Source organism: Emydura macquarii, unplaced genomic scaffold (assembly GCF_026122565.2).
Source record: "Emydura macquarii macquarii isolate MOO-44397 ecotype Brisbane River unplaced genomic scaffold, CSIRO-AGI_Emac_v2 contig_1043, whole genome shotgun sequence".
Lineage (NCBI taxonomy): Eukaryota > Metazoa > Chordata > Testudines > Chelidae > Emydura > Emydura macquarii.
This window is the reverse complement of record NW_027131180.1, coordinates 20,174,639-20,197,556: the sequence shown is the minus strand read 5'-3', so window position 1 is coordinate 20,197,556 and position 22,918 is coordinate 20,174,639. Positions and strand designations below refer to the sequence as shown.

At 40.9% G+C, this 22,918-nt stretch overlaps 1 protein-coding gene across 1 annotated transcript in view; it reads right to left on the bottom strand.

The window, feature by feature from the left end:
• Window positions 1-3,299: 3,299 nt before the first annotated feature.
• The window catches only part of KCNJ6 (potassium inwardly rectifying channel subfamily J member 6), a 49,978-nt gene continuing 30,359 nt past the window's right edge, over window positions 3,300-22,918 (bottom strand). Inside the window, exon 2 of the mRNA XM_067545339.1 lies at window positions 3,300-3,625. Within this exon, the coding sequence (XP_067401440.1) occupies window positions 3,300-3,625 (326 nt within the window). The remainder of the gene's footprint in view (window positions 3,626-22,918) is intronic.

Genomic DNA, 22,918 nt, shown 5'->3' with positions numbered 1-22,918 from the left:
GATGTGGCTACTTACATAACAACGTCATATTATTTATGTTCCTTAAATTTGATTTGCCAACAATGTTACTGGCATTGACATTTCCAAGTATATTATTTTAATAACAGCATGAGTCAAAATTATCAGGTAAATGTATATATTGTAGTAATGAAAACCACCACTCAGCATGGTCAGCTTTGAAAATCCATTGTTAATTAACAGCATTCAATTCTTAATTGTTTTTAACAGTTCAGTTGAAATTTTTGACACAAAATACATTGTTAAACTGCTTAATCAATCATTGTAGAAAAATAGAGGTGTTTGTTTGATAGGGACATTCTAGTACAAAGTTTCTGTGAAGCTTTCCAGTTGAAAGCCTTGGAGGCTTCTAGTTTTTAAGCTTATGTTACAAAAATGAGATTTTTTTTTTGTAAACTTTACATTTCGTACCACATTATAAGCAAAGACAACGAGAGACAGACAGAGAGAGACCTTAAGCTTTAAGTGCCCTATTCACAAAAATATAACTTACCCATGCACGTGCCCCAATAGCATAAAGTCTATTTTTTTGTGCTAAAGGGCACAAAAAACTTTAATAGGGCCCTGAGCTGCTGTTTTAATGAACTCGACAAGCTCTTCTTAAACTGCAGCGATGGATTATAGAATGGCCCAGTAAATTACAAGAGCAAAAGACAAATTCATCCCAACAGGCGTTCTTTGCTTTAAACTCATGGACTCTGCTTTAGGACTACAGGCTGACACACATATGTGGAGTGCCCCCGCCCTTGCAGGCTGTTCTTCATTATTTTTAACAGTGTACCTTTGCTATGGGGTTCTCTCTTATAAGACTACCTCTGATCTGAGATTACTGTTCTCCAGTGACATTTCAGAGTGACCCTTTCCTTATAACACCTTAAAAAGCACACACGTGCACGCATACACTCTGCTCTACTAGGTGAATTCCTTGGCTCTCAAGAGCGGCCTTAAAGACTGTGTGCTGTATAAACTGTAGCCCTGAGCAGGTTCTGACACTGTGGCAACAAACAAAGGATACCACTGTATTTTAAAAGGGTCAGTAGCAAAACCAGTTTTATTTCACCAAACTAAATGAAAATAAGCAACAATCTGTATCTATCTGATGAAATCAGTCATCCTGGTGGAGAGGGACAAAAAATACATCTTTTGAACAGCTGCTTACATTATGGAAGTTGTATGAGCTGCTGCTTTGTGAAAACCTTATAGGGAAAATTTCCATAAATAAAGCAAACATGAGGTTTAGCTATTTTGATCAGTGTGACCCAGGTGTGCAAAACCTCAGCCTGGAGGCAAACATAGCTGTAGGAGCCAAATCAATTCTTAATTTCCACCCAATGAAAATTAAGGATGGGCAATTGTGTTTCAGTAAAAACAGTGTATAGATGTGAAATTAATGTGAAGGATATATCACAGTGCAAAATTTCCACCTGCCCACTAAGTTTCTCCTGAGGTTTTTTTTCTTCTATTTTAATTTAAATGTTTCTGTACAAAAAAAAGAAAAAAGAAAAAAATATTCTCAGTGTATTCTTCCTTTTCAGACTAGGCAGGTACAAAAAAGAAAATTAAGGCTGCAGTTTGTTTTTCTCTTGACTGAGGGAAATGGTACTTTTTAGAGGCCAGAGCCAAAGCCCCTTGAAGTCAGTGAGAGTCTTTTATTTGAATTAATATTATTTATACATACTGGGCCTGATCCAGCCTCACTTACACTGAGTAATACCACACACTGCAAATCATCCCAGACTGAGTGTATTTGTGAAGTTAGATACTACTCTATGGGCCAGATACTCAGCTGGTGTAATTGTTGTGGAGTAAGCTAGGCAAATCATCATAGTTCTGTTATATCAAATCAAAATGATTTAAGTCAGATGAGGGTTTAGCACAATGTAAGTAAGGGTGGGAAGGACCACTCACCTGGGTAGAGATGTCAGGAGTGGGCTTTTATATGAGAAACCCTGATGAACATTACCCAGGGACATAAAATCTTTTGGGAATCTTCAGGACCAACAAAGTGCCAATGATATTAACTAGTGAATCTCATTGACTACAACTTTAGATGAAATTCAATTATTTCTTCCCAGACTGAGTAGCTAAGAGTGTTCTCTACTAAGTTCTGTACTACTTTAGCTAAAAGTGTTCTCTACTTATCTGTGAATAACATTCAGAATTTTCAATGGCTTATACTGTTTATATAGAAAACGACACAGTTTTAATCCAATGGTTTAGGAAAAAAAGAATAGTTCCCAAGGTATTGCACTTAACGGGTAATAGCCCAACATGAACATGCTTTTTATATTAACAGTATACAGGGGATTCTTGTGTTTTCCAAGAATCTGCCACAGTCTAACTCAGGTTGAACTGCCAAAAATAGTCAGGAGTGGTTTACCTGATAATATTACAAAAGATAGGATCATTTTGTAAACAGTTTCACAGTATATCAGTAATATTGTTGCATTTTCTCCACCCTGCCCTCCCCCAGACTTATGGCTTTTTAGAGTCAGTAAAACGATTTGTTAGGGAGACAGTGAGGTACTCTAAATAGCTGCCAGTCTGGTACACTGAAGAAAATGTTGTGCACTAAAAGAGCCAGATATATAGGGGGAAAACTGTAATATGCTCCAAATATTAAAACAGAAATGCCTATTCAATTTTTTTGCATCCAATATTTCTAGAATTATGTATCTAAACCTACATTAATTACACATCTATGTACATTATTTAGAAGTTCTTTACTACAGTACTTTTGTACATGCTGGGTTTATTATTAAATTTAAAGAGAAAGTAATTACATAAGGCATATATACAGTATCTCGTTGAACTGCAGCTCATTCTGCTCACCATGGTCTTAAAGCTGCAACACCCTTTTTCTAGAGGCATTACATCCTGTTTATGAAACTGTCTTGAAATATATAAAAATTAGAGCCAAAGCCCATGGCATTAATAAACGTTAATCACAGTTTTTCCTTTTATTATCCCAGATACTGAGTCGTCGTCTCCCCACCCCTTTTTTTGGTTCCATTTTAAACACACCTGTGGTCATGATCGTGTATTTTTCCAGAGAAAATCTTCAATCCAACCTGCTGTTGGAAGGGCAATGATCAGAGATTTAATTGTAAATAAGGGATATTGCAGCTTTAACCCAGGGCTTTGCTTGTTTTATGAATCTCTTGATTTGAGATTGGGCAGGTAGACATTTCACACCTTAAATATTTATTTTCTTGTCCTAATAATAAAAAAGGGAAGGATCAAAAAGAAAAAAAAAACTTGTGTGGTGAACCTCTGCTGGTTCAAACTTTGGATTCATTCTCTAAGTTTGCCACATCACCATTCCTTTCGGTTTGGTCTTCGTGGTTCTTTCCCCTCTCTTCAGTTTCCAGTTCAGCATGCTGGTTTAGTTTGCTGGACACAGACCAAGTCAGGGGCAGTTCTGCTTGGCTGGCCATCTCTGCCAGTTCTTTGGCACTGTAAGACGGTGTGTTTGTCTCGTATGTGTCATGAAAGCTGTTGTAGTCAACTTCATAAAATCCATCCTCCAGTGTGAGGACGGGTGTAAAACGATGACCCCACAGAATCTCGCTGGTTACATAAGAACTTCGAGCTTGGCATGTCATTCCTGTAAAGAGACAGAAAAATAACTTTTAATACAGACCAAATACCCCAAAAGGATTCCTGTTGTTATTATTTTCATAGCCTTTTAGTTGTACTTAGCATTGCATGATGCAAATATTATGCTGGACAAGTCACAAGTTTTCTGCCCCTAGACAATTCACCATTTGTCATTTATTTGACAAACTTTACTTTTATTTTATTTCTTGTGGGAATGGACCACAAAATTCTCACATTTATTTTTTAGTTGAAAGTAGTCTTGAATTTCATCAGCAAATAATTCTCAGTCTGCACATGAGTCAGAGTCAGTTTGCTGAGATTAGTCATTTTGTTTATTCTGCTCCCTGATGGAGAATTTGTGTAACTAACTCTGCTTAGATTAGTCGAAGAACTAAAACAAAAACCTTTCTTCTGGTTGAAACTACCCACTGAGATTCTGACCAAAGGACAGACTTTGTCTTGCCCAAAGGTTTGGGACACCCTTAAAGTTACGTCACTGTGAACTTCAAACTGACAGCCTGCTCAGAAGTTTTAGCAAATCTCTCAAGTGTACATTGTGAAAATTTGTGGCATTGGATTGAAAGGACTGGGACAAACTTCTGCCTTACCTTTTCACAATGGCTTACACTGGACCCTTTGAAATGCTGGATGGGGCATCAACCCTGAGGAATCCTATCGCTCTTGTTATGGAAGATTGGGAAAAGCAGCCAAACCAAGTTTAAAATATAATCCAGAATGTCCTCTAGATGAGGAACTATTTGGCCACAGTGAGGAGATTTTCCCAGGAGAACATACCTCAAACCAATCTGACCTGAGGAAGGCACTCTAATAAAGGATAAAGGGAAAGGGACATACTGCTTGTGGTAAGAGACATGGAAAAGTGTAAGGAATAGGATTGAAGGTTACAAAAATATATTCCCCCAAAAGTGGGATTATGAAGAGATGATGTAGCAGTTTCCCTTAAATTATTTCCACATTGTTTGCACAATTCTTGAATAACGATGGTCCAGCAACTCATATAATATGGCAAGAAAACTTAATGAATAGCAAGATTATATAACAGAAGAACAAAAAGTGAAACTAATTCGGAGATAATCATAGGCAATAAAAAAAAGTATGTTCGCTTTGGAGACAATAAAATGCAGTCCTTAGGATCTCACAGTGCAACTCGGCAGCTGCTCCTATCACTCAAGTCACCCAGGGCATTTCAAGAAATACAAAAGTTAGTGGCTGGGTATTTTGATTCTTTCCAGGGATGTACAAATTGTCCCAGAAAAAATAATATTGCCCCTGCCCCCTCCGAGTCTTCTTTCTGAGCTGAAGCAGAAGTATATTTGAGGTCTGAAAACATTTAGTTGTCCTCTGTTCCTTATCATTATTTTTTATTTTCACTTATATTGGGGACAATATAAAATATAAAAAGACATTTACCAACACTTGCCACACTGTGGTACTTCAGCTCTTCTGCAGCATTCCTTATACTTAGAATTGCAAGTAGTTGCAGCATCTCTGATGCTGTAGAGTGGTAATTGTTGGTAAAGACTGTTTCATGATGATTGCTGTATCTCAGTTACCCTTTCCTTTTTCCAGATAGGAGCAGCAATGGTGGTGCTGAAATATCACAAGAGAGGTTGGTTTCACTGTGTTTGTTACCCCGTAACAAGAAGAGGGATACTAGAAATCTTACAAGAGTGCCTGTTCTGTGGAGATTTCTACTGCAATTTCAGTCTGAAGAGGATCTACTACTTTTGATAAGTTTGCGGTAAGCATCAAACCGTTTAACTGCTCATTTGAACTGAACTTCTAGATATTTGGAGAGGCAACCATCATTGCGGCTTCAGAGCCAAACGGTCTACTAGCGACATAATCTGCTTGCTGAGACAACTACAAGAGTAATGCAGAGAACAAAAAAGACCCCTTTACCTAGCCTTTATCAATCGCACAAAGGCTTTTGACCTTGTCAGCAGAAGCAGACTATTTGCACTTCTAGAAAAGATTGGATGTCTATCCAAGCTCTTGAACACGATTCGGTCCTTCCATGAAAACATGTACGGCACAGTCCAAAATGACGACTCAGTCTCCAAGGCTTTCCAAATTCGTAGTGGGGTCAAGCAAGGCTGTGTACTTGCCCCATTGTTGTTTGAAATGATCTCCTGGTGACTGAGACAAGCTTTTGGTTCCTCAACTGAGGGAATCTACTTGCACACAAGATCTGATGGAAGATTGTTCAATCTTGCAAAACTTAGATCTAAGACTTAGGAGGCCCTTAATCAACACCTTCTTTTTGCTGATGACTCAGCAATGACAACCCACACAGAAGCCTATCTCCAAAATCTTATGGACAGTTTTTCCAAAGTCTGCCAAGGCTTTGGGCTTACTATAAGGCTAAAAAAGACAAATATAATGTGCCAAGGAGTTGAAGAATCACCCTCCATCAACATCAATCATTATGAACTTGAAGGGCTGAATGAGTTCACATACCTGCAGTCCACTATCGCAGACGACCTTTCACTTGAAATGGAATGCAACATCCGCATCAGAAAAGCTGCCACAACAATATCTAGACTGAGCAAGAGGGTATGGCAAAACAGCAAACTGACAGAACACAAAGATATGTGTGTATTATACTTGTGTTATCAGTACACTTTTGTATGGGAGTGAGACATGAACCTTATATTCTCATCAGGAAAAAAGGCTCAACAGCTTTCATATGTGTTGTCTTTGTCAAATTTTTTAAATCTCCTGGAGGGACAGAGTCACCAACACTGAGATGCTCAAGTGGGCCAGCCTACCCAGCATGCAAACATTCCTTAAACAGAGATGCCTCCACTGCTGTGGGCATGTATGCCGAATGAATGCTGAGCACATCCCAAAGGACATCCTCTACGGTGAACTGGCATCTGGAAGAAGATCTAAAATGATGCCCAAAATTGCATTTCAAGGATGTGTGCAAGTAAGACATCAAAGAAGTGGACATGGATATCTGGGAAGATCAGACTCAGGACTGCAGCCTTTGGAAACAAGCTCAATAAATGTCTCCAAAGCTACGAGAGGAAGCAGTCCAGCTTAGCAGAGGAGAAAAGAGCTTGCAGAAGGCAGAGCCCAAAGGGTCAAAACACCACCTTTAAATGTGACAAATGCAGCAGAGATTGTCTCTCTCCAGTAGGTCTCTTCAGCCACAGCTGCGGCTGCCATAAAAGCAACCGAGTAAATTTTTTACCTCTCGGGTGCATACCCGTGGTCTCTTGAGACTGAAGGACGCCTACTATCTACTACTATCCATCATTAATCCTCTCAAACTTCATGAACCTCACAAGGAGACTTTTCTGTGAAATGAAGGAAAAGTATGGAGCTCTGTATTTTTCAATTTGTCTGTGAGCCAGGAAGCGAAACAAAAACCTCCCCTATTCAGCCAAGTGGGGGAAAGAAAGAAAGATTTGGTTTTTTGGTCATGGGGTGGGATGAAAATGAGGTTACTTCCTCCAGGTTGCTTGGGACCTTCATAGAGAGTAAAGACCTGAAAGCCAGAGACAGGATCATTGAGCAGGGAAGCTGATATTCTTTAGGGTTTACTGCTCCTTTTCACTTCTGTCCCTGCAATCCAGACTAAGTCTCTTGAGTTTCTGGAATATTTTTCTGGTCCCTCAGGAGTATGAGCTCTCGGAGATTCTTGGTCAAATTTTAAAATTGGGTTAAAATTAATCTACAAAAATGTCTGCACACACCTAAAAGAAACTGCTTATACATATTAAAATGGCCAGTTGTTATGAAAAAAGAGTAATTATACATGCGGCTGCCTCCTTTACATATGCAAATGTAGGTTTTTACAGGCAAACACATGTATTTTTGTGTCTGTTGCACTCTACACGACTCTGAAAATTTGACCCTGTAGCATTTCATGCATCTAAACTGATCTATTGGTAGTTGGGCATTTAAACTATGATATTTGGCTGTTTGCTGACATTTGTTTCAAATAATTTGATAGCAAGTAAGGCAGCAAGATTATGCCACTATTTATTCTGCTTCACAAGATTACCATCTTGGACCCAATCCTACAATGAGCTCTGCATAGGCAGATCCCCAATACCTACATAGCATCTCACTGATTTCCAGTGGGCTTTGAATGGGTTTAAACCTTTGTTTTTACATTGATAGCAACACAAGTTTCAACTAGAAATGATGCTCTTCACTTACACAAAAAAGCAATTTAGGGTATGAATGTGGCTACCAGGTTCTGCTCCAAAGATGGCTGTGCTTTTCAGTGGTAGGCAATTCCTGTACATGGTTTGTAAAATATTTTGGAGATCTTTGGCATGAAGGGTGCTATATAAATGAAAGTTATTTAATAGTGAAATGTATGGAAACTAACAGACTCTCTCTGTTCATGATAGGATAAAGAAAGGAGAGGGGAAAGCATGTGCACTTGGCTTCATCAGCCATGCAGATGATGTGAAGCAGACTCTCTGTGATGAGTAAATCTATTATTCTGTTGTAACATTGTGTAGTGACCACCGAATTGTAAAGAACTAAAATAATAAGGTAATGAAATAAATTGAACAAATGCATAACTGAAGAACCAAAAGTTACAGTTAACTACAGAAAACAGAAATGGGAAAATAGAGCTGAATGATTAAAGTGTTCTGTTCATAAAAGCACATGGAATAAAAGTGGAGCTGATTGCAGGTTGGCCATATGAGGAGAGTTACTCTTCCTTTCCTTGGTGTATATACAGTATTTAACTGACCTGGTCCATCATAATTTTCCAGGTGCCCTTTTCTATCTCAGACCACTGCTTAATGAGCTACATTCTCATTCTCAGACTTTCTTTTGAATGTACCCTCTTTCCCATCCTTGCATCTTAGCTGGCCAGATATGGCCACTCACATTCAATGTCTATGGATGAGGGTTCAAAGCAAAGCAATCTCCTCATGTACAGCGAACATAATTCTGGGATGTATCAGTAGGAGTATTGTAAACAGGACACAAGAAGTAATTCTTCCACTACTCCGTGCTGAGTACTGGAGTATTGCATCCAGTTCTGGGCATCACATTTCAGGAAAGATGTGGACAAATTGGATAAAGTCCAGAGGATAGCAACAAAAATGGTTAAAGGTCTAGAAAACATGACCTATGAGGGAAGATTAAAAAAACTGGGTTTGTCTAGTCTGGAGAAGAGAAGACTGAGTGGGGACATAGCAGTTTTCAAGTACATAAAAAGTTGTTACAAGGAGGAGGGTGAAAAATTGTTCTTGTTAACCTCTGAGGATAGGATAAGAAACAATGTGCTTAAATTGCAGCAAGGGTGGTTTAGGTTGGACATTAGGAAAAAATTTCTGTCAGGGTAGTTAAGCACTGGAATAAATTGCCTGGGAAGGTTGTGGAATCTCTGTCATTGGAGATTTTTAAGAAGAGGTTAGACAAACACCTGTCCAGTTATGGTCCAGTTATTACTTAGTCCTGCCTTGAGTGCAGGGGACTGGACTAGATGACCTGTTGAGGTCCTTTGCAGGCTTACATTTCTCTAATTCTATGATTCAAGCACTTGCACCTGGATCTGAAGAACTTGAAGGGAAGAAAGTTCTTTGGAAAAAAACGTTATCAAGTGTTAGAGACCATCTGTGTATTCTTGGTAGGAAATGGAACATAGGCAGTCTTGCCTAATGGGCAGAGGTGTAAGGTCTAGTGAGCAGAGCAGGCGTCCAAGTTGGGGAACAGAAGAGGGGGTCAGAGCCAGAGTCAATTGCCAAATACCAGTGCCTGGGGTTTAATCCGACTCACAAGCAGGAATCGGTGCTGAGGATTGGAGCCAGGGTAAGATACTAATGCAGGAGCCCAGGGTTGAGCAAGAGCCAGAGTCAGAAGTGGAGTCAGATACCAAGTGCCAGGACCAATGGTTGAGCCAGAGGTTGGAGTCGGGATTGGTAGTCAATGGTCAGGAGCAAGGTGAAAAGGCAGGAACTAGAGAGAGGCAAAGAGTAGGCATGGAGAAGGAGCAAAGCAAGTGCTAAGTTTGAGGAGCAGGAATCAGGAACAGGGCTGGATCAGGATTGCAGGAGGCAGGCAAGAGCAGGGTTTTGTGGCAGCAGCAGCAGAAAGCCTGCACAGTTGCTCAGACAGCCCACCTGGGTCATTTCCATGCTTAAGCCGGGGCATGCCTCCCTCCCAAATCTCCATGTGTCCCTGCAGCTCAGGGAGGAGGAAGCAGCAGAGTGGCTGGCTGCAGGCTGAATTCCTCGCCCCACGAGGGCACCATTTAGGGAGGGTGGAGAGGGGGCAACTGCCCTCCTCGTTTCATATCGGAGGTCTGCTCCCAGAGCACGCCTCAGCCCCCTGCAGAGCTCTTACCTGCGGCCAGTTTCCTCTGTGGCACTACTTCACCCACCCTGCCCCTGCCCTTCCTCCTTCCTCCTAGGGCAACTGCCCTAGCTGGGGAACACGTGCCTCCAACAGCCTGGACCCATGACTGCACAAGGAGCAAAGCTTTTGGATGGCTACAGCTGGCCACGCTGTGTCCCCAGTTCCTCTTGGGGTGGGGCAGGCAAGGAAGGGGTCAGTCAGGTTAAGAGGGGGGAGCATAGGGAAGGGAGAGGCGAGGGCATAGGGCTGTGCGCTGAGGGAGAGGGCAGTGAGTGTGAGAGGAGCAGCTGAGGGGGGACAGTCCCTGGGGCAAGGATCCTGAGGGAGGGGGAGCTGAAGAAGGGTGGGGGGCTAGGAGCAGCTCAGTGGGTCTTGGGGTCTGTCTGCCCTCAGAGAAGCAGGGAGCTCCCTCACCTCTCCCTGGGAAGAGACCAGGGACAGGCCCTTCTGGTCTAGAGCCGTCATGCCCACTAGAGGTTGAAGCTTCAAGGACAGGCGTGTGTCCGTGCTGTGCTGCAAATTTTAGTTGTGTGCGTTTAACGTGCCCCTCCAAAAGCAGTCGGATTTCATTTCCTGCGCAAGGCCCTGGGCTTAAGTAGTAGGTTTGAGCCAATCTGCTAGCCACTGGCCCTTGGTGCTCCGATCGAACTTCAGGTGGGGCCTGACTTTTCGGGTTTAGCGAGATTCTGCTTTACCTAAATCCCCCTGGTGGTGACAACAGAGCGTCAGCAATCCAGGTTCCCCTTGGCTCTAGACCTGTATCCTCAATCCTTACGATTCTTCCCCCTCCCTAGTTCTCTATTCACATCTGGATTTTTCTGCTTCTCCTTCTCCATATCTGGGTGGGAATTTTCTTCTATGGAGAAGCAGTGAAAGGAAAATAGTTGTGAAGTTTGTTCACCATAAGGATGGTGGTGGAGCTGTTGTAGAATCTGGGCTGATGCATTCATCCTCTTTTGCTTGTAGCATTATCCTCTTCTCACTTCATAGTGCATGTGTCTGGAATAATATGAAGGCCCACATCCTCCATCAAAGGTGGCCATTTGAAGGCAAATTTTCCCAGGGCCATTTGTATTCCGCAAAAATGCAAGACCACATTTAAGAATGCAATTTTGCACGCAGACCTATTCTTGAAGAAGTATCCCCAGAATAGTAGTGAGGAAGCGCTTGCTCCTGTCAGCTACTCACTCTCCCTCCACTTACGTTATCCATTAGTTTCAATTTGTGAAACACAGGTAAATATTGCTATCTTGGACAGGTCACGTCACCTCCCTGTGCCTAAAATGGAGATAATCCTGATCCACTCCAGAGGGGTAATGAGACTTTTAATTAATGGTTGTAATGCTCTCTAGCAGTACCAATTATTTTAGAGCTACAGCACCTTCAACAGAGGCTCCTTTGCTCAGAGGAGCTGTGGCTGGCCCAGTGGAGCAGAGGTGGCATAGGGCCAACCCTTTTCCCCGACTCCCTCCCCTCTGATATCCTCCTTCATTTGCTGTGTTAAGAATCCAGGAAATTACATAACAACTCTTTTGAGAGGCAATAAAGTTGGTTAACATCCCCCACTACACAAACTCTTAGAATCAGGGAATGGTGTACCTTTGAAATGTACCTTAATGCCCCCACAGCACTCTCCTACAGACTGATAAACTCCACATCTTCACAGGGAACGTGCTTCTGCTTTGGACAGATAAAGCAACACACTATTCACTGCCTGTTAATCGCCCTCACAGTATGCCACAAAACTTTAATTGCAGCTTCGTACTTGCGCCAGAAACAAACAAAAGCACTCGGTCAGTACAGAATATTTGCTGATGTTGCTGAGATTGTTGTGTTATACTGTGAGGGAGATTAATGTCATCTCTCCTTGGGTTAATTTGCTTTTCTTTTTGTACTTTGCATTCTTCACTGAAAGTTACCCAGTAGAAAACCCCTGTATACTCATACAAAGTAAGTAATATTCCTTCTAAAATACATTGAAGAATGCTATTATTGCATTTAAGTACTCTCCATTTCCCCCTGCTCTTGTACTATGGTCATTCTCAGTGCAAGTGTGATCTTTTACCCCAGCTGCCAAGATCTGAACTAGCTAAAACTAGTGTGACATTCACAGAAGCATCACATTCATCAGCAAACTGAGAATCACAATAGAGAAGAGCTGGTGTAAACTGTTAGGAAATTATTTTGAGAAGTTGTCAGAGACAGTCTGCTATGATAATGTAATCTATGTCTTTGGGGGCCATATGCTACTCTTGATTTGCAAATATCATGGGATTTATGTATATGGATTGAAGGTAGTATATGGCTTAGAAAGTGCTTCTAGTTGTCATTCAGGTCAACGGTGAGTCCTCTGTGCATTCAAATATAAAGGCAGATTGCTGAACTGTAATAGTTTGGGAATGTTACACCTCCCAAACTAAGCCAAGTAAAGATGTTTTTATATTTCAATAAATTTCAGTCTTTATTTACAAGTGAAGCATTATTTTGTACCCAGATGTCTACTGTATATACTAAAACATGATAGAAATATGGTTAGCACTTTACAATTTTTATTATTTGTAAAATTCATCAGAGTAACATGACTTATAAACCGTGTCTTCCATTTAGCACAGTAACTATATATTATGAAGTAAGTTTTACAGTATCACAGTGTGGTGCTACAACATAGTGTGTGTGTTTAATATTGTTACCCCTTTGTCAAGCAAGAGTAGGTTTTGGGGCTGTTCAGCCTGGCTTCCTGGAAGCAGAAATTGATGACATAGAATCAGGGTACTTTTTAGATTAATGTATTTATTTATGAAATGTGCATAGGTCCAATGGCCTTGAAGGGAGACAACTCTCTTTTTACGGCCACCTCTGTAGAGGTAGAGCTGCCTTGGGCCTCTGTGTTTCTGTAAGGTCTCTCACAACTCTAAATTACTTAAAGTTTTCTCTTTCTGCTTCCTACCCTGAGTTTTACACCTGGGAAGCCCCTTTAGCTCAAAGCTTCTCATCTGGGACCACTTGGCCTTAAAAAATGAGTCTGGGCATCAGCCCAACTTTTGAAAGTAGCTACTTTGCAATATTAAAAAACCTCAGAACTTTAACGGCCAGACAAAGGAGAGTGCTCTAACCCATAGAGTTTCCTTAGTATGTGTGTAGCTGCTTATATGTCAATGACCTGTAATGGACAAGTCACGAGCACCTTTTGGCATGTCGATATATCTGTATGTATATGGGTATATCTAGAATGTAACGTGTAATGTAAAAATCATACTATGTATAAAAACTGTGGGTCTGATTTGTCAGAGGCTGAGCATCCATAGCTCCCATTGACTTCAATTGTGACTGTTCAGCATACAGGCCCTATATCTGTATATCTTTATATGGCCGTACTCATGGCTCTACCGCTAAGTTTACAAGCAGGGATGCCTTATAATCTATTTAGTAGAACTGGTCAGAAAAATTCTAGTGAAACATGATGGGTTTCTTTGGCCAGAATTTGCTGATTTGTTGAAATGAAAACATTCCGTGGAGCTGTTTTGACAAAGTTCCCAAGGTATCCCGGACCCTGCCTGGTTTCCTGGCAGCTTGCATGCTCAGAACTAGGGTTCATTGCTCCAGGGCTGGGAACACTGGGGTTTCCAGGATCTGCAGCTCTTGTGAAGCTGGCCAGGCAGACTATCTCAGAGTTGGGGACCCTGGGGCTTCCAGCAGCCATGGCTCTGTAGCAGCCATGCCATGCTGACTGCCCCAGAGCCAGGGCTCTACAGTCTCTTACGGAGAATTTCAAAATTGTTGGTGTTCACTATGAACAGGAATGAAATCCAATGATGAAATATCAACGTTCTCTCTGGAATTGAACTACTTTTATCCACCCAGCTCTATTTCTTGGTGCCTCGTCCAAGCTCAAAAATGAAATGTTAATATCCCTTCCCTTTCCTTGTCCAGTTAAAACACCTTCAGAACTAGAACGTAGGCTATTTTTTAAGCAAATAAGTTGAAATAAAGCAAAGATATTAACAACTGTTTTTATCTAGTGTATGTATGTGTGTGAGAGAGTGACTTAATAGTGCCCTCTAGTGGCTGGTTACATCTTAGAGGCTAAAAGAAAAAGTTTCTTCTACGGCTTGCAGCAATTAGTAATTCTACTTTAGTTCAGATGGTAAAGGCCTGCGTTTTGGGAGATAAGGAGCAGGATTCTAGTCCTAGGAATCGTATGGGTTATTCAGTAATTGTGTAATTTGTTGGTAGTAATGAAGTAGTTGCACAATGGCATTAAAAATGATTGTGGTTTGAAATTTTGACCACTGTCCAATTTTAATTGGGTCCTTCTAGGGTGGGTGAGAGCCAGGGCCTGTTGGGGCTTTTTTTGCTCAATATTAGTCAGATATTTTTGAATACATGAGGAAATTAAGAGACCCAAATAATTAATTTCAAGTTAATTGAAATTAAAATTATAGCTAAAATGTAGAAGGAATGTTGGAGTCAATAATATCTCTGAGAGCTGGAACTTCTGCTCTATTAAATCCACTCTACTGTAAGTGGTACAAAGTGGGTTTAAAATGTCTGGACACGTCCAGTGGAGAAATTCCTCCTATGCAGGGTAACTTTCTGCCAGCAGAAGCTGGTGGAGGCAGCTCTGTAGCCTCCTGCACCAGCTGCTCCTCTCTACCAGCCTCTACCTCCTGGCATAGCAAGAGGAGAGGGAATGTACTGGGGTGTGGTATAATGGAGGAGAGCTCTACGATGCCCAGTCCTCCAATGGTCTAAATTAGAACTACTCCACTGCAGCTTTTGCTTGCGCTGGGGCCAGGTGGCTTCCGACCAAGGAGTTGCAACAACTCCCTGACATCTCCCCCAGTTCAGTGAGTCTGAGCTCTGGTTAGATACAGATAAAAATCTGTCTCATAGCCTTTAGAAGCTGTAGTATTTGTGAGTTAAGTTTACCCTTGTTATATGAGTTAATTGGGGGCAGATCTTAAGCTAGTGTAAATTTTTGTAGTTCTCTTGGCTTCAGCGGAGTTAGGCCAATGTTGGTACTGTGCCAAAGATGTTCCAGGCCAAGTTCAAAGACTCAGATCCTGTCCCTCCTCCCCCATGCCAGAAAAAAACAAAAACAAAAACCAGAAACACCAACACTATCACCAGTAAGTACTTTTACAAAGGGACCTTCCTAGCCTTCTAGGAAGCAATCTCATTAATTAGCTCATCCCACTCTATCTGCCTTGCTTTCAAGTTCTGTATAGAACTGGGGAAGTCAATAGGTGGATCATGGGCCAAATCCGGACTGCCTGTGGCTTTTGAACGGAGCCTGAAATCTTTTTGTTTACTTCTTATTATACTATTTTTATTATTTTTTCTCTGGAGTCTGGACCTTGACGATATCTTGACCAAGAAATTTAGAGCTTGACAAAAAATAATTGACTACCCCTGCTATAGAAACAATTGCCAGATCGCTTAACCTTTCCTGCCCTATGGACATTCTTAGACAGGTCTTGATTAATTTTAGCTTGCTGAAATGCCTTTAGTTAGCAGCCATGGTTACAGGCAGACAGCACAAAATATGCAGTGCTGTGTGTGTGTTAGGGAAGCTTGCATCTAAAGACCTTTTGTGAATGTAGCTAAGGAGATCAGTGGGCACGTTCATCCTTGAAGATTTATTTGCACAAACTGGTGAAGAGCTCAGTCTCAGTTTCAAAATTCTCAGAGTTAAATCCTCACGGTAGTTGGTTGCTAAATTTTGTGTCTCTTGTTAAGTCTTTGTTGCTGAGACTTTTTAATTTCTTGCTTGCCAAAAAACCAAAGCTTTCTTCAACTCCATTGTATTTATGCATCCTGTCATCCAATTGTATTAATAATGTGTCTAAAATGGGGTTGGAAACCTTGCATTCAAAAATCTGATGCTTTCAGGATCTGATGAACTTTTGTCCTTTGCAAGTTTGCCTGGCATTAACTTTCTCCTTTGAGATTATTTTTCTTTGAATTGTGTGGATATTCCTACTGTTCCTGTGATGCAGTAGCTTCCTGACATGCAATGAATCCAGAAGACAATAATTCTGATAAAGCATCTCCAAGGCCACTGCAAGTAAGACCAAATAAACTGCAAGCGATTTGAATGTCGAGATCCAGGCTCTGCAATTTCTTTGCTCACAATGCTAAGGTTTGATAGGCTAGTATGCCACATCTCAGCCAAAACTAGAAATGAAAACTCTGAAATTTTCACTTGCAAACTATCACTTCTGACTTAAGTTCTGGTGTAAGATTCTGTGAAGTTTTGAACTTGTCTAAAGTGTCAAGAACACCTCAAACCTATGAAGCTCTCAACAACTTTTGCGTTTTTCAACATACCTTAACACTTGAGACATTTATTGCATTTGGGAGAGGTCTGGAATACAATCAAACATAATAGAGAAGTATTTAGCTTTCCTAAATTTTTCAAAAAAAGTTTGCCATTTCTTGTGATCCTACTGATATATTCATTTTGAATTTGGTTTGATAAATATGTCACCTTTGTGACACCAGTGTCAGTAGCTTCCATATGATCTCACAACATACAATCATAACTTGCAAGCACTTCAAGCAAACCCAGAAAATTACCATTATGAAGACTGTTTAATTTCTTGTCTGAGTCTCTCAAAACTGTACATCTCTCACCTAACCACAGCAAAATATCCAAGATATGACGCAAAATATCATGCCACTTGTCTGTCTTGTATTGCATGGTTTTGTCAATTGTAGAATCCTTTTCCAACTGTTCTGCAAGTTCCATCCAGTGAGCAATTGCCCCTGTGTGTTCCTTTGAGCATTCATGTTTGGCATACTTGATCACTATAGTGGAAAAAGTCAGTGAACCCAGTTCTATTGTTTGGAAAGGAAGATGAGGAATTTAGCTGGAAAAGCAAACAACGAGAAACAGAACAAGGAGGAAAGAATCAAACTGTTCATCAACCAAGATTGCTGGAGTAATTCCCCATTATGAGTTTTGACAGAAAACCATCATTTTAATACTTGCCTTCTTTTGCATTCACTAGGTGAAAAGTCTTGTTTTAAATTAACAAAGGGACCATTTTCTACCAAACCCAGCAAACAGAATCCATCACTTGTGGCCAAGTAGCCGGATCTGCCTTGTCAATGTCAAAATTCTTCTCCTGTTTTCAATAATCAAACTGCTTTCAGCATGCATGTCCATAACAGTTGCACTAGCAATCGATGGGCAACTTTCTGCTCTGGAATCAGAAACTCTACCACCCAACAAGCCTGACAAACCAAAGTCAACATCCTCATCAGTTAAGAAAGGCCCAGTAGCATAAGTAATAGAAACATTTGCGGACTGTTCACATGGTCAAATCTTGCCAGTTTCAAGAAACTCTGTAACCCACTCACACTTTTCTGATCTTTTTCTTCGTGGGCCTCCTGCAGATTGTGCTTCTGAGCCCCACTCTTGTGTTTGTAGGTATTCTGACAGAAATCATGGTTGACCATAGAATTCACCCATCAAGCTTGTTATGATTGAATTGCTATGTTTGGAATGACTGCAGGGCATGTGAAAGATCTAACTAATATCTGTCTGAAACTCTGAGAGAAATCAGTGGAAAGGTCATAACATTTCTATGAAACTCAGAGCTATACCAGGTGAAACTCATGAGCCAGAGCTCGGGAATGAGAATAAGGTCAATTGAGGTCAAGTGAAGGGAGCAGTTACAGAGAAGACTAGGGCCCCACGACAAAAGATAAGCATGATAAGTTGGTAAAAAACAAAACAAAAAAAAAAATGGGGCGCTTTATAGGACTGGTTCCACTGGAACCTTTTGAACGTCCCTTTTCAAGGCCCTAGCCAATGCACAGCAGCTGAGGATCTGCCCCAATGCCTCTTGCTGGCAAGGAAGAAAGAGAGTGACCACTGTTGTAATTATTATATATTGGGAGTCAATCAGATGCTATGGTGATGTGGACCGGTGTAAGAACCTAAAAGAAAAACACATGGATAGAACATTGTATTCAGTGTGCAATATAATACATTTATTTATTGCTGAAGATTTCCCTTATTGTTTGGTTCGCTCTTTTACATGGTAAGCGTTTTTACTTAATTGTAATGCTCCTTTGTATATGTTTTTAATTTGAGGTAGCAACCTTAACTTAAAATTAATAAGATGATTTTAGTTTATTTATTTTATATGCACACAGAGACTATGGAACATTGGCCAAACATTAAATAAGTAGTAGATTGGGCCAACTACCTATAAAGTAAAATTAATTGCTGTATTACTTTTTGGCAGCTTTTTAGTTGTCTTTATAGTTCAGTTATAGCTCTATGTTGTGTAAGTGGAGTAATAAAAATGACCACTTCTCTCTGAGAGAAATACACCATTTTGGATGCATTCCCTGTTGCCTTCCATAGGTCATAGGTCAAAACAGTGCAGAGAATTGGGCATTGAATCTTGGCCTCTTTTTAAACCAAATGTAGCCCAATCAATACTTATGCAAGGGGACCCAGCTTTGCTTGAGCCAGCCAAGATGATATGTAAAGGTGGTTGGTTTTTTATTCAGATATAGCGCTCTGATTAAAGTCACTGGGAACACTATATATGTATTTCAAAGCAATATGACTTAGTTGTTGCACTTATATGACCATCATTACCATATGATCAGAGTGCCTCAAAATCTTTAATGTATTGTCCTCTTACAGAGAGGATAAGCCACAGCGAGACTAAGAGACTTGCCCAAAATCATATGGCAGAGCAGGGAATTGAACCCACTTCTCCAAAGTTCCAGGGTTGGCACCTCATCCACCTGCCTCTCAATAGATCGCTTCATAAATGTGCTTAAAACCTGTCGGAAAGATCAAATGAAACAGTGTGACTGACTTTGCTCCCTCTGTCAGAACATTAAACAAGGACAGTGCTTCAGTATATTATGCTAGCACTTTGTCTCTCAGCCAGCATTCAAGGTTTTATCAAGCTTAGCATGTACACAGTACAGTCTACAGAAAATGACAAAATGGGATATAATAGTTCCCTGGGGCCATTATCCACAATGTGGACAAAGTTACAAACCAACCCCTTGATGGATTAGAATTAATAATAAAGCTGACACCAGCTCCAGATTCATCAGAGTTGAAAAGTGGCACAGGTGCAGTTATCTTGAGATTTCATTTTGTTTGCACCTTCTGTTGGTATTTAGGTTTACAATGCTACAGATTTCAGTCTGGTGACTTACTGTGACTTTACGCATTTCCTCACAGCAGGCCTAATGGAAGATTTCATGCCCACACACACAATAGCATGTTATGTCATGATCCCCCACTGTATATTAGTGCATGTTATGTAGTGGAGGCAGCAAACACAAAAGCACAAGATGATGTAGAAGGCTAGAAAAAAAAAGTTACTGTGGAGTTCTGGAACATAATAAACCATTCAACCTTCATGTTTTTACCCACGTTCATGGCCTGGGTAAGCTTTTTACTGGGGACTGGTCTTTATCTTTTTTCATTTCAAATTTCAAGTCTGTGATAACGCATATTCTACTGGGTGCCTGTTTCAAAATGAAATCAGGATGACCATTCTTATGAGTGCCATATGTGGGGCTGCTTGTTTCTTACTGCACCTTTTTGTTGACAATGGTCACAAAGTCAAGAAGAGTCAGAGGCTGACTTTGAGCAGGATGCCCTGCGACTGAATGAAACCAACTTCTTGGGGATACAACATTGGCCAGGACATTTCATGAGAACAGCCCCATTTAAACTGTCCACTAGAAAGGTGACTTTCCAATTTAAGCTGGCTGCATCTCTGGTGTGAAACTTTCACTTAGTAATGTAGGCCAGATTCTCTGCCAGTGTAATGGGTTCAGTTCCAATGAGTCCATGAGTTTCACTTGTGTATAACAATACAGAATTTGTCTCAGGGTCCCTGAACATGTGCTGTGACTTCCACGCACACGTGCATGCTGCTACACTTGCATTAGTGCTAATATTTAGGGGCTTTTTTCTTGCATCTCCTTATTACATCTGCTGATGTGGCAATAGCACTGAGAAACCAGAGCTAGGGATTTTGACCTACATTTTTAAAATACAAAAGAAACTTCTAATGGATTTAATTGTATAAAAATGTGCTTGAAATGGGAAACTCCACCTTCCTAGAATCGTTAGTAATCCCCAGTACTGCCACTTCAATGCTACTAGTAAACCTGCTTTGCCTAGAGAGGGGAAGGGTAATCTTTCATAATACTAGTACTAACATTAGCAGCACGGGCAGGGCACATGTGTAAAGATGGGGCATGTTGCCCAACCATTGCAGTGTTATTTGCATTGTTGTAGGTTGGTCAGTATATGCATAATCAGCTTGATCACATTATGATTTTTCCTTTTCCAATTTTGTGATGCCAATAAAAATAGGATTACACAATGATCCTCTAGAGAAGACAATATGTGCTACTGGAATGAGCCAGGGGGAAGAAGCCAGGAATTCCCATTTTTAAGCTTTGCTACTGACATGGTATGTGGACTTGGGGAAGAAGCTTAATCTCTCAGTGTCCGTTTCCCCACTATACATTGTTTTGAGTATTAAAATGTTGTAGAAGTGTGTAGTATTAATATTCTTTCATCAATGCTGTTGATATAAGAACTGCATCCAGTCTGCAGTGTATTCTCTTCCTCCTTTAAGTTTTCATGGTTAGAGCTGCATGAAAATATTTGTAGCTAAAAACTGCCCTCCCCATGCTTTCAAAATACTGTCAGCTGCATTGTATGTTGGTTATTTTGTCAGTTGCTGAACGTTTTCTTTGATGCAGTATCTTCAATCTTCCATTTTTACAGAACCAGATGTTGCAGTTTTCACTGTTGGCAAACATCTGTAAAAGTACAATGCTGTAAAGAGATTTTTCCCTCCACCTTTTTTTGGTAAATCTGGCAAAAAGCCCCACATTTTTCAATTTTGCTTTCGGTACAAAACTTTCTTTACCTTGCTATTTGCAGCTAGTGATGTGCACATTCCAAAGGATTCCAAGGTTGGGTTCTGAAAAGTACATGAAAGTTGGATGCTTATCTGAATCTGACTATTTGTCTAAATCTCTTAGGACCATTAAAACTGGACAGGCTCCAAAATGCAGTTTCTAATATATCTTGCTTTTAATCTGACCTGAAACACTAAATACAAAATTCTTTGCATTCAGGGTGTGCAGACTTCCTGTGTATCCTCCCTGTATCATGGCTACTTTGCACGGTGGAACCAAATTGGTTCAGCTGCACTAAGGGCCCATCATCCCTGAAGAGTGTGTGTGTGTGTGTGTGTGAGAGAGAATGAGAGTGAGAGTAAGAAGAGGAAGGGGAAAAGGGACAGGACTTACCCCCATAGGAATGGCTGGTTTTATGACATTAATTCTCTTTCCGGACTGTGTTGTGTGAAAATGAAAAGTAATGAACTTTTTAAACTGTACATTTGAGACCATGACCCAGGTAACAATATCTATTTAAGCCACAGGTCCAGTACATGCCCAGCAAACAGAACAACCTGACATATGAATTTTAATCATTTTGTGAGTTGTGCCTTTTCAAGACTAAATAGGATAAAATGAATGACAATTGCATTTTTTCTGCCAGCTAATCCGTGAAATCCAATCATATCAAATAACAGAGTCCTGACCAGAGAGAAGCGTGTGTTCCTGGGTAGTTAGTCGGCGTTCTTGGAAGCAGTCAGCTCAATTCTGTGGCATGAGGAACATGAAGTACTAGGATGTTGTACTCTCCTCCTGTGTTTGACTAGTCTGGAATATTTACAGTTTCATTGGTGTTTTGGATATTAAACCAGCATCAAACAGGAGATGGTGTTTATTGCTGTATTACTATTTGAGAGCTGCTTTGAGAAGATACGAATGGTCTAACACTTGATTTAAAAAGCTGCAGTAATGTTATCTTCAGTTACTCCAGTTTTAAAATATGAGGCTTTGATTAAATAAAAGGCCCGCCCATCTTGACCTTTTTAAAGCCTTTGGAAAATGCATCCAATTGATCAGTGGAATTCCTCCTTTAATTCTGGCCTGCAGATGGGGCTTTCTCCTGTGAGGCTGAGGAGTCACTAGCAGATCTGCTTGCAGTTTCCTGAGTAGCAGTAGGGAACAGGCAGCAAAAGGGTAGTGCTCCAGCTGAGCCTCCAGCTGCCACTTCACTTGAATTAGGTCTCTGCAAGACATTTTGCTGCTGCTGCTTCTGCAACCATATCCACAGGGGAAGGCTAATGGGGCCAGAGGGTTCAGTTATGGCTTTGGGCTGGGTGTGGGTGGGGGAAGCTGCAAGTGTATCAAGCCTGGCCGTGTGTTTTACGTTTTTAGCTCTGCCAAGTTTTCTTTTTTGCTAGGTTATTTCCAAATGGAAGGGACTGGTCAACTAGAAAAATCACATTTTGTGCTTGAGTTTTTTCTTTTCTTTCCAGGTGACACCTAAAATTCCTATGACTGCAAAAGTTAGCAAAACAGAAATTCTTCCCTATGTTTTCCAGTTTGCTTATTTGAGCCTTTGTTAATATGTTTTGTATAGTCCGTTTTATTGTCCCTCTAATAGTTGGTTTCTCTATTGCTGAAAAAGACCCTTATAAATATCAAGGGCGCAGCAACAGTCCTCTCAAGTGTACCCTACTGCACAGTACATCCTGCATTACAGCGGATTCTGTCTCCCTGTCCTGCTGCATCACATTTTCGGGTGGTGTCTCCTCAGGACAGGGAGCAGCAGCGGCAGCTGGCAGGTAGGGATGGGGCAACGTCCTTCTCCAGAGACCTCCCCCTGCCCCTTTCTGCTCCTTGGAGAAAGAAAGGAAAAGTGCCTCCCAGGGAGGGGGCACTGGAGACAATAAAGGGGTGTTTACTTTGGGTAAGGGAGGGATGATGATGGACCAGATTGGGCTGCTACGTTATCCAAACGGGAAGGTGGGGTGGAGGAAGTAGAGCAGGCCCCAAGCTACGGGGCTCTGCATAG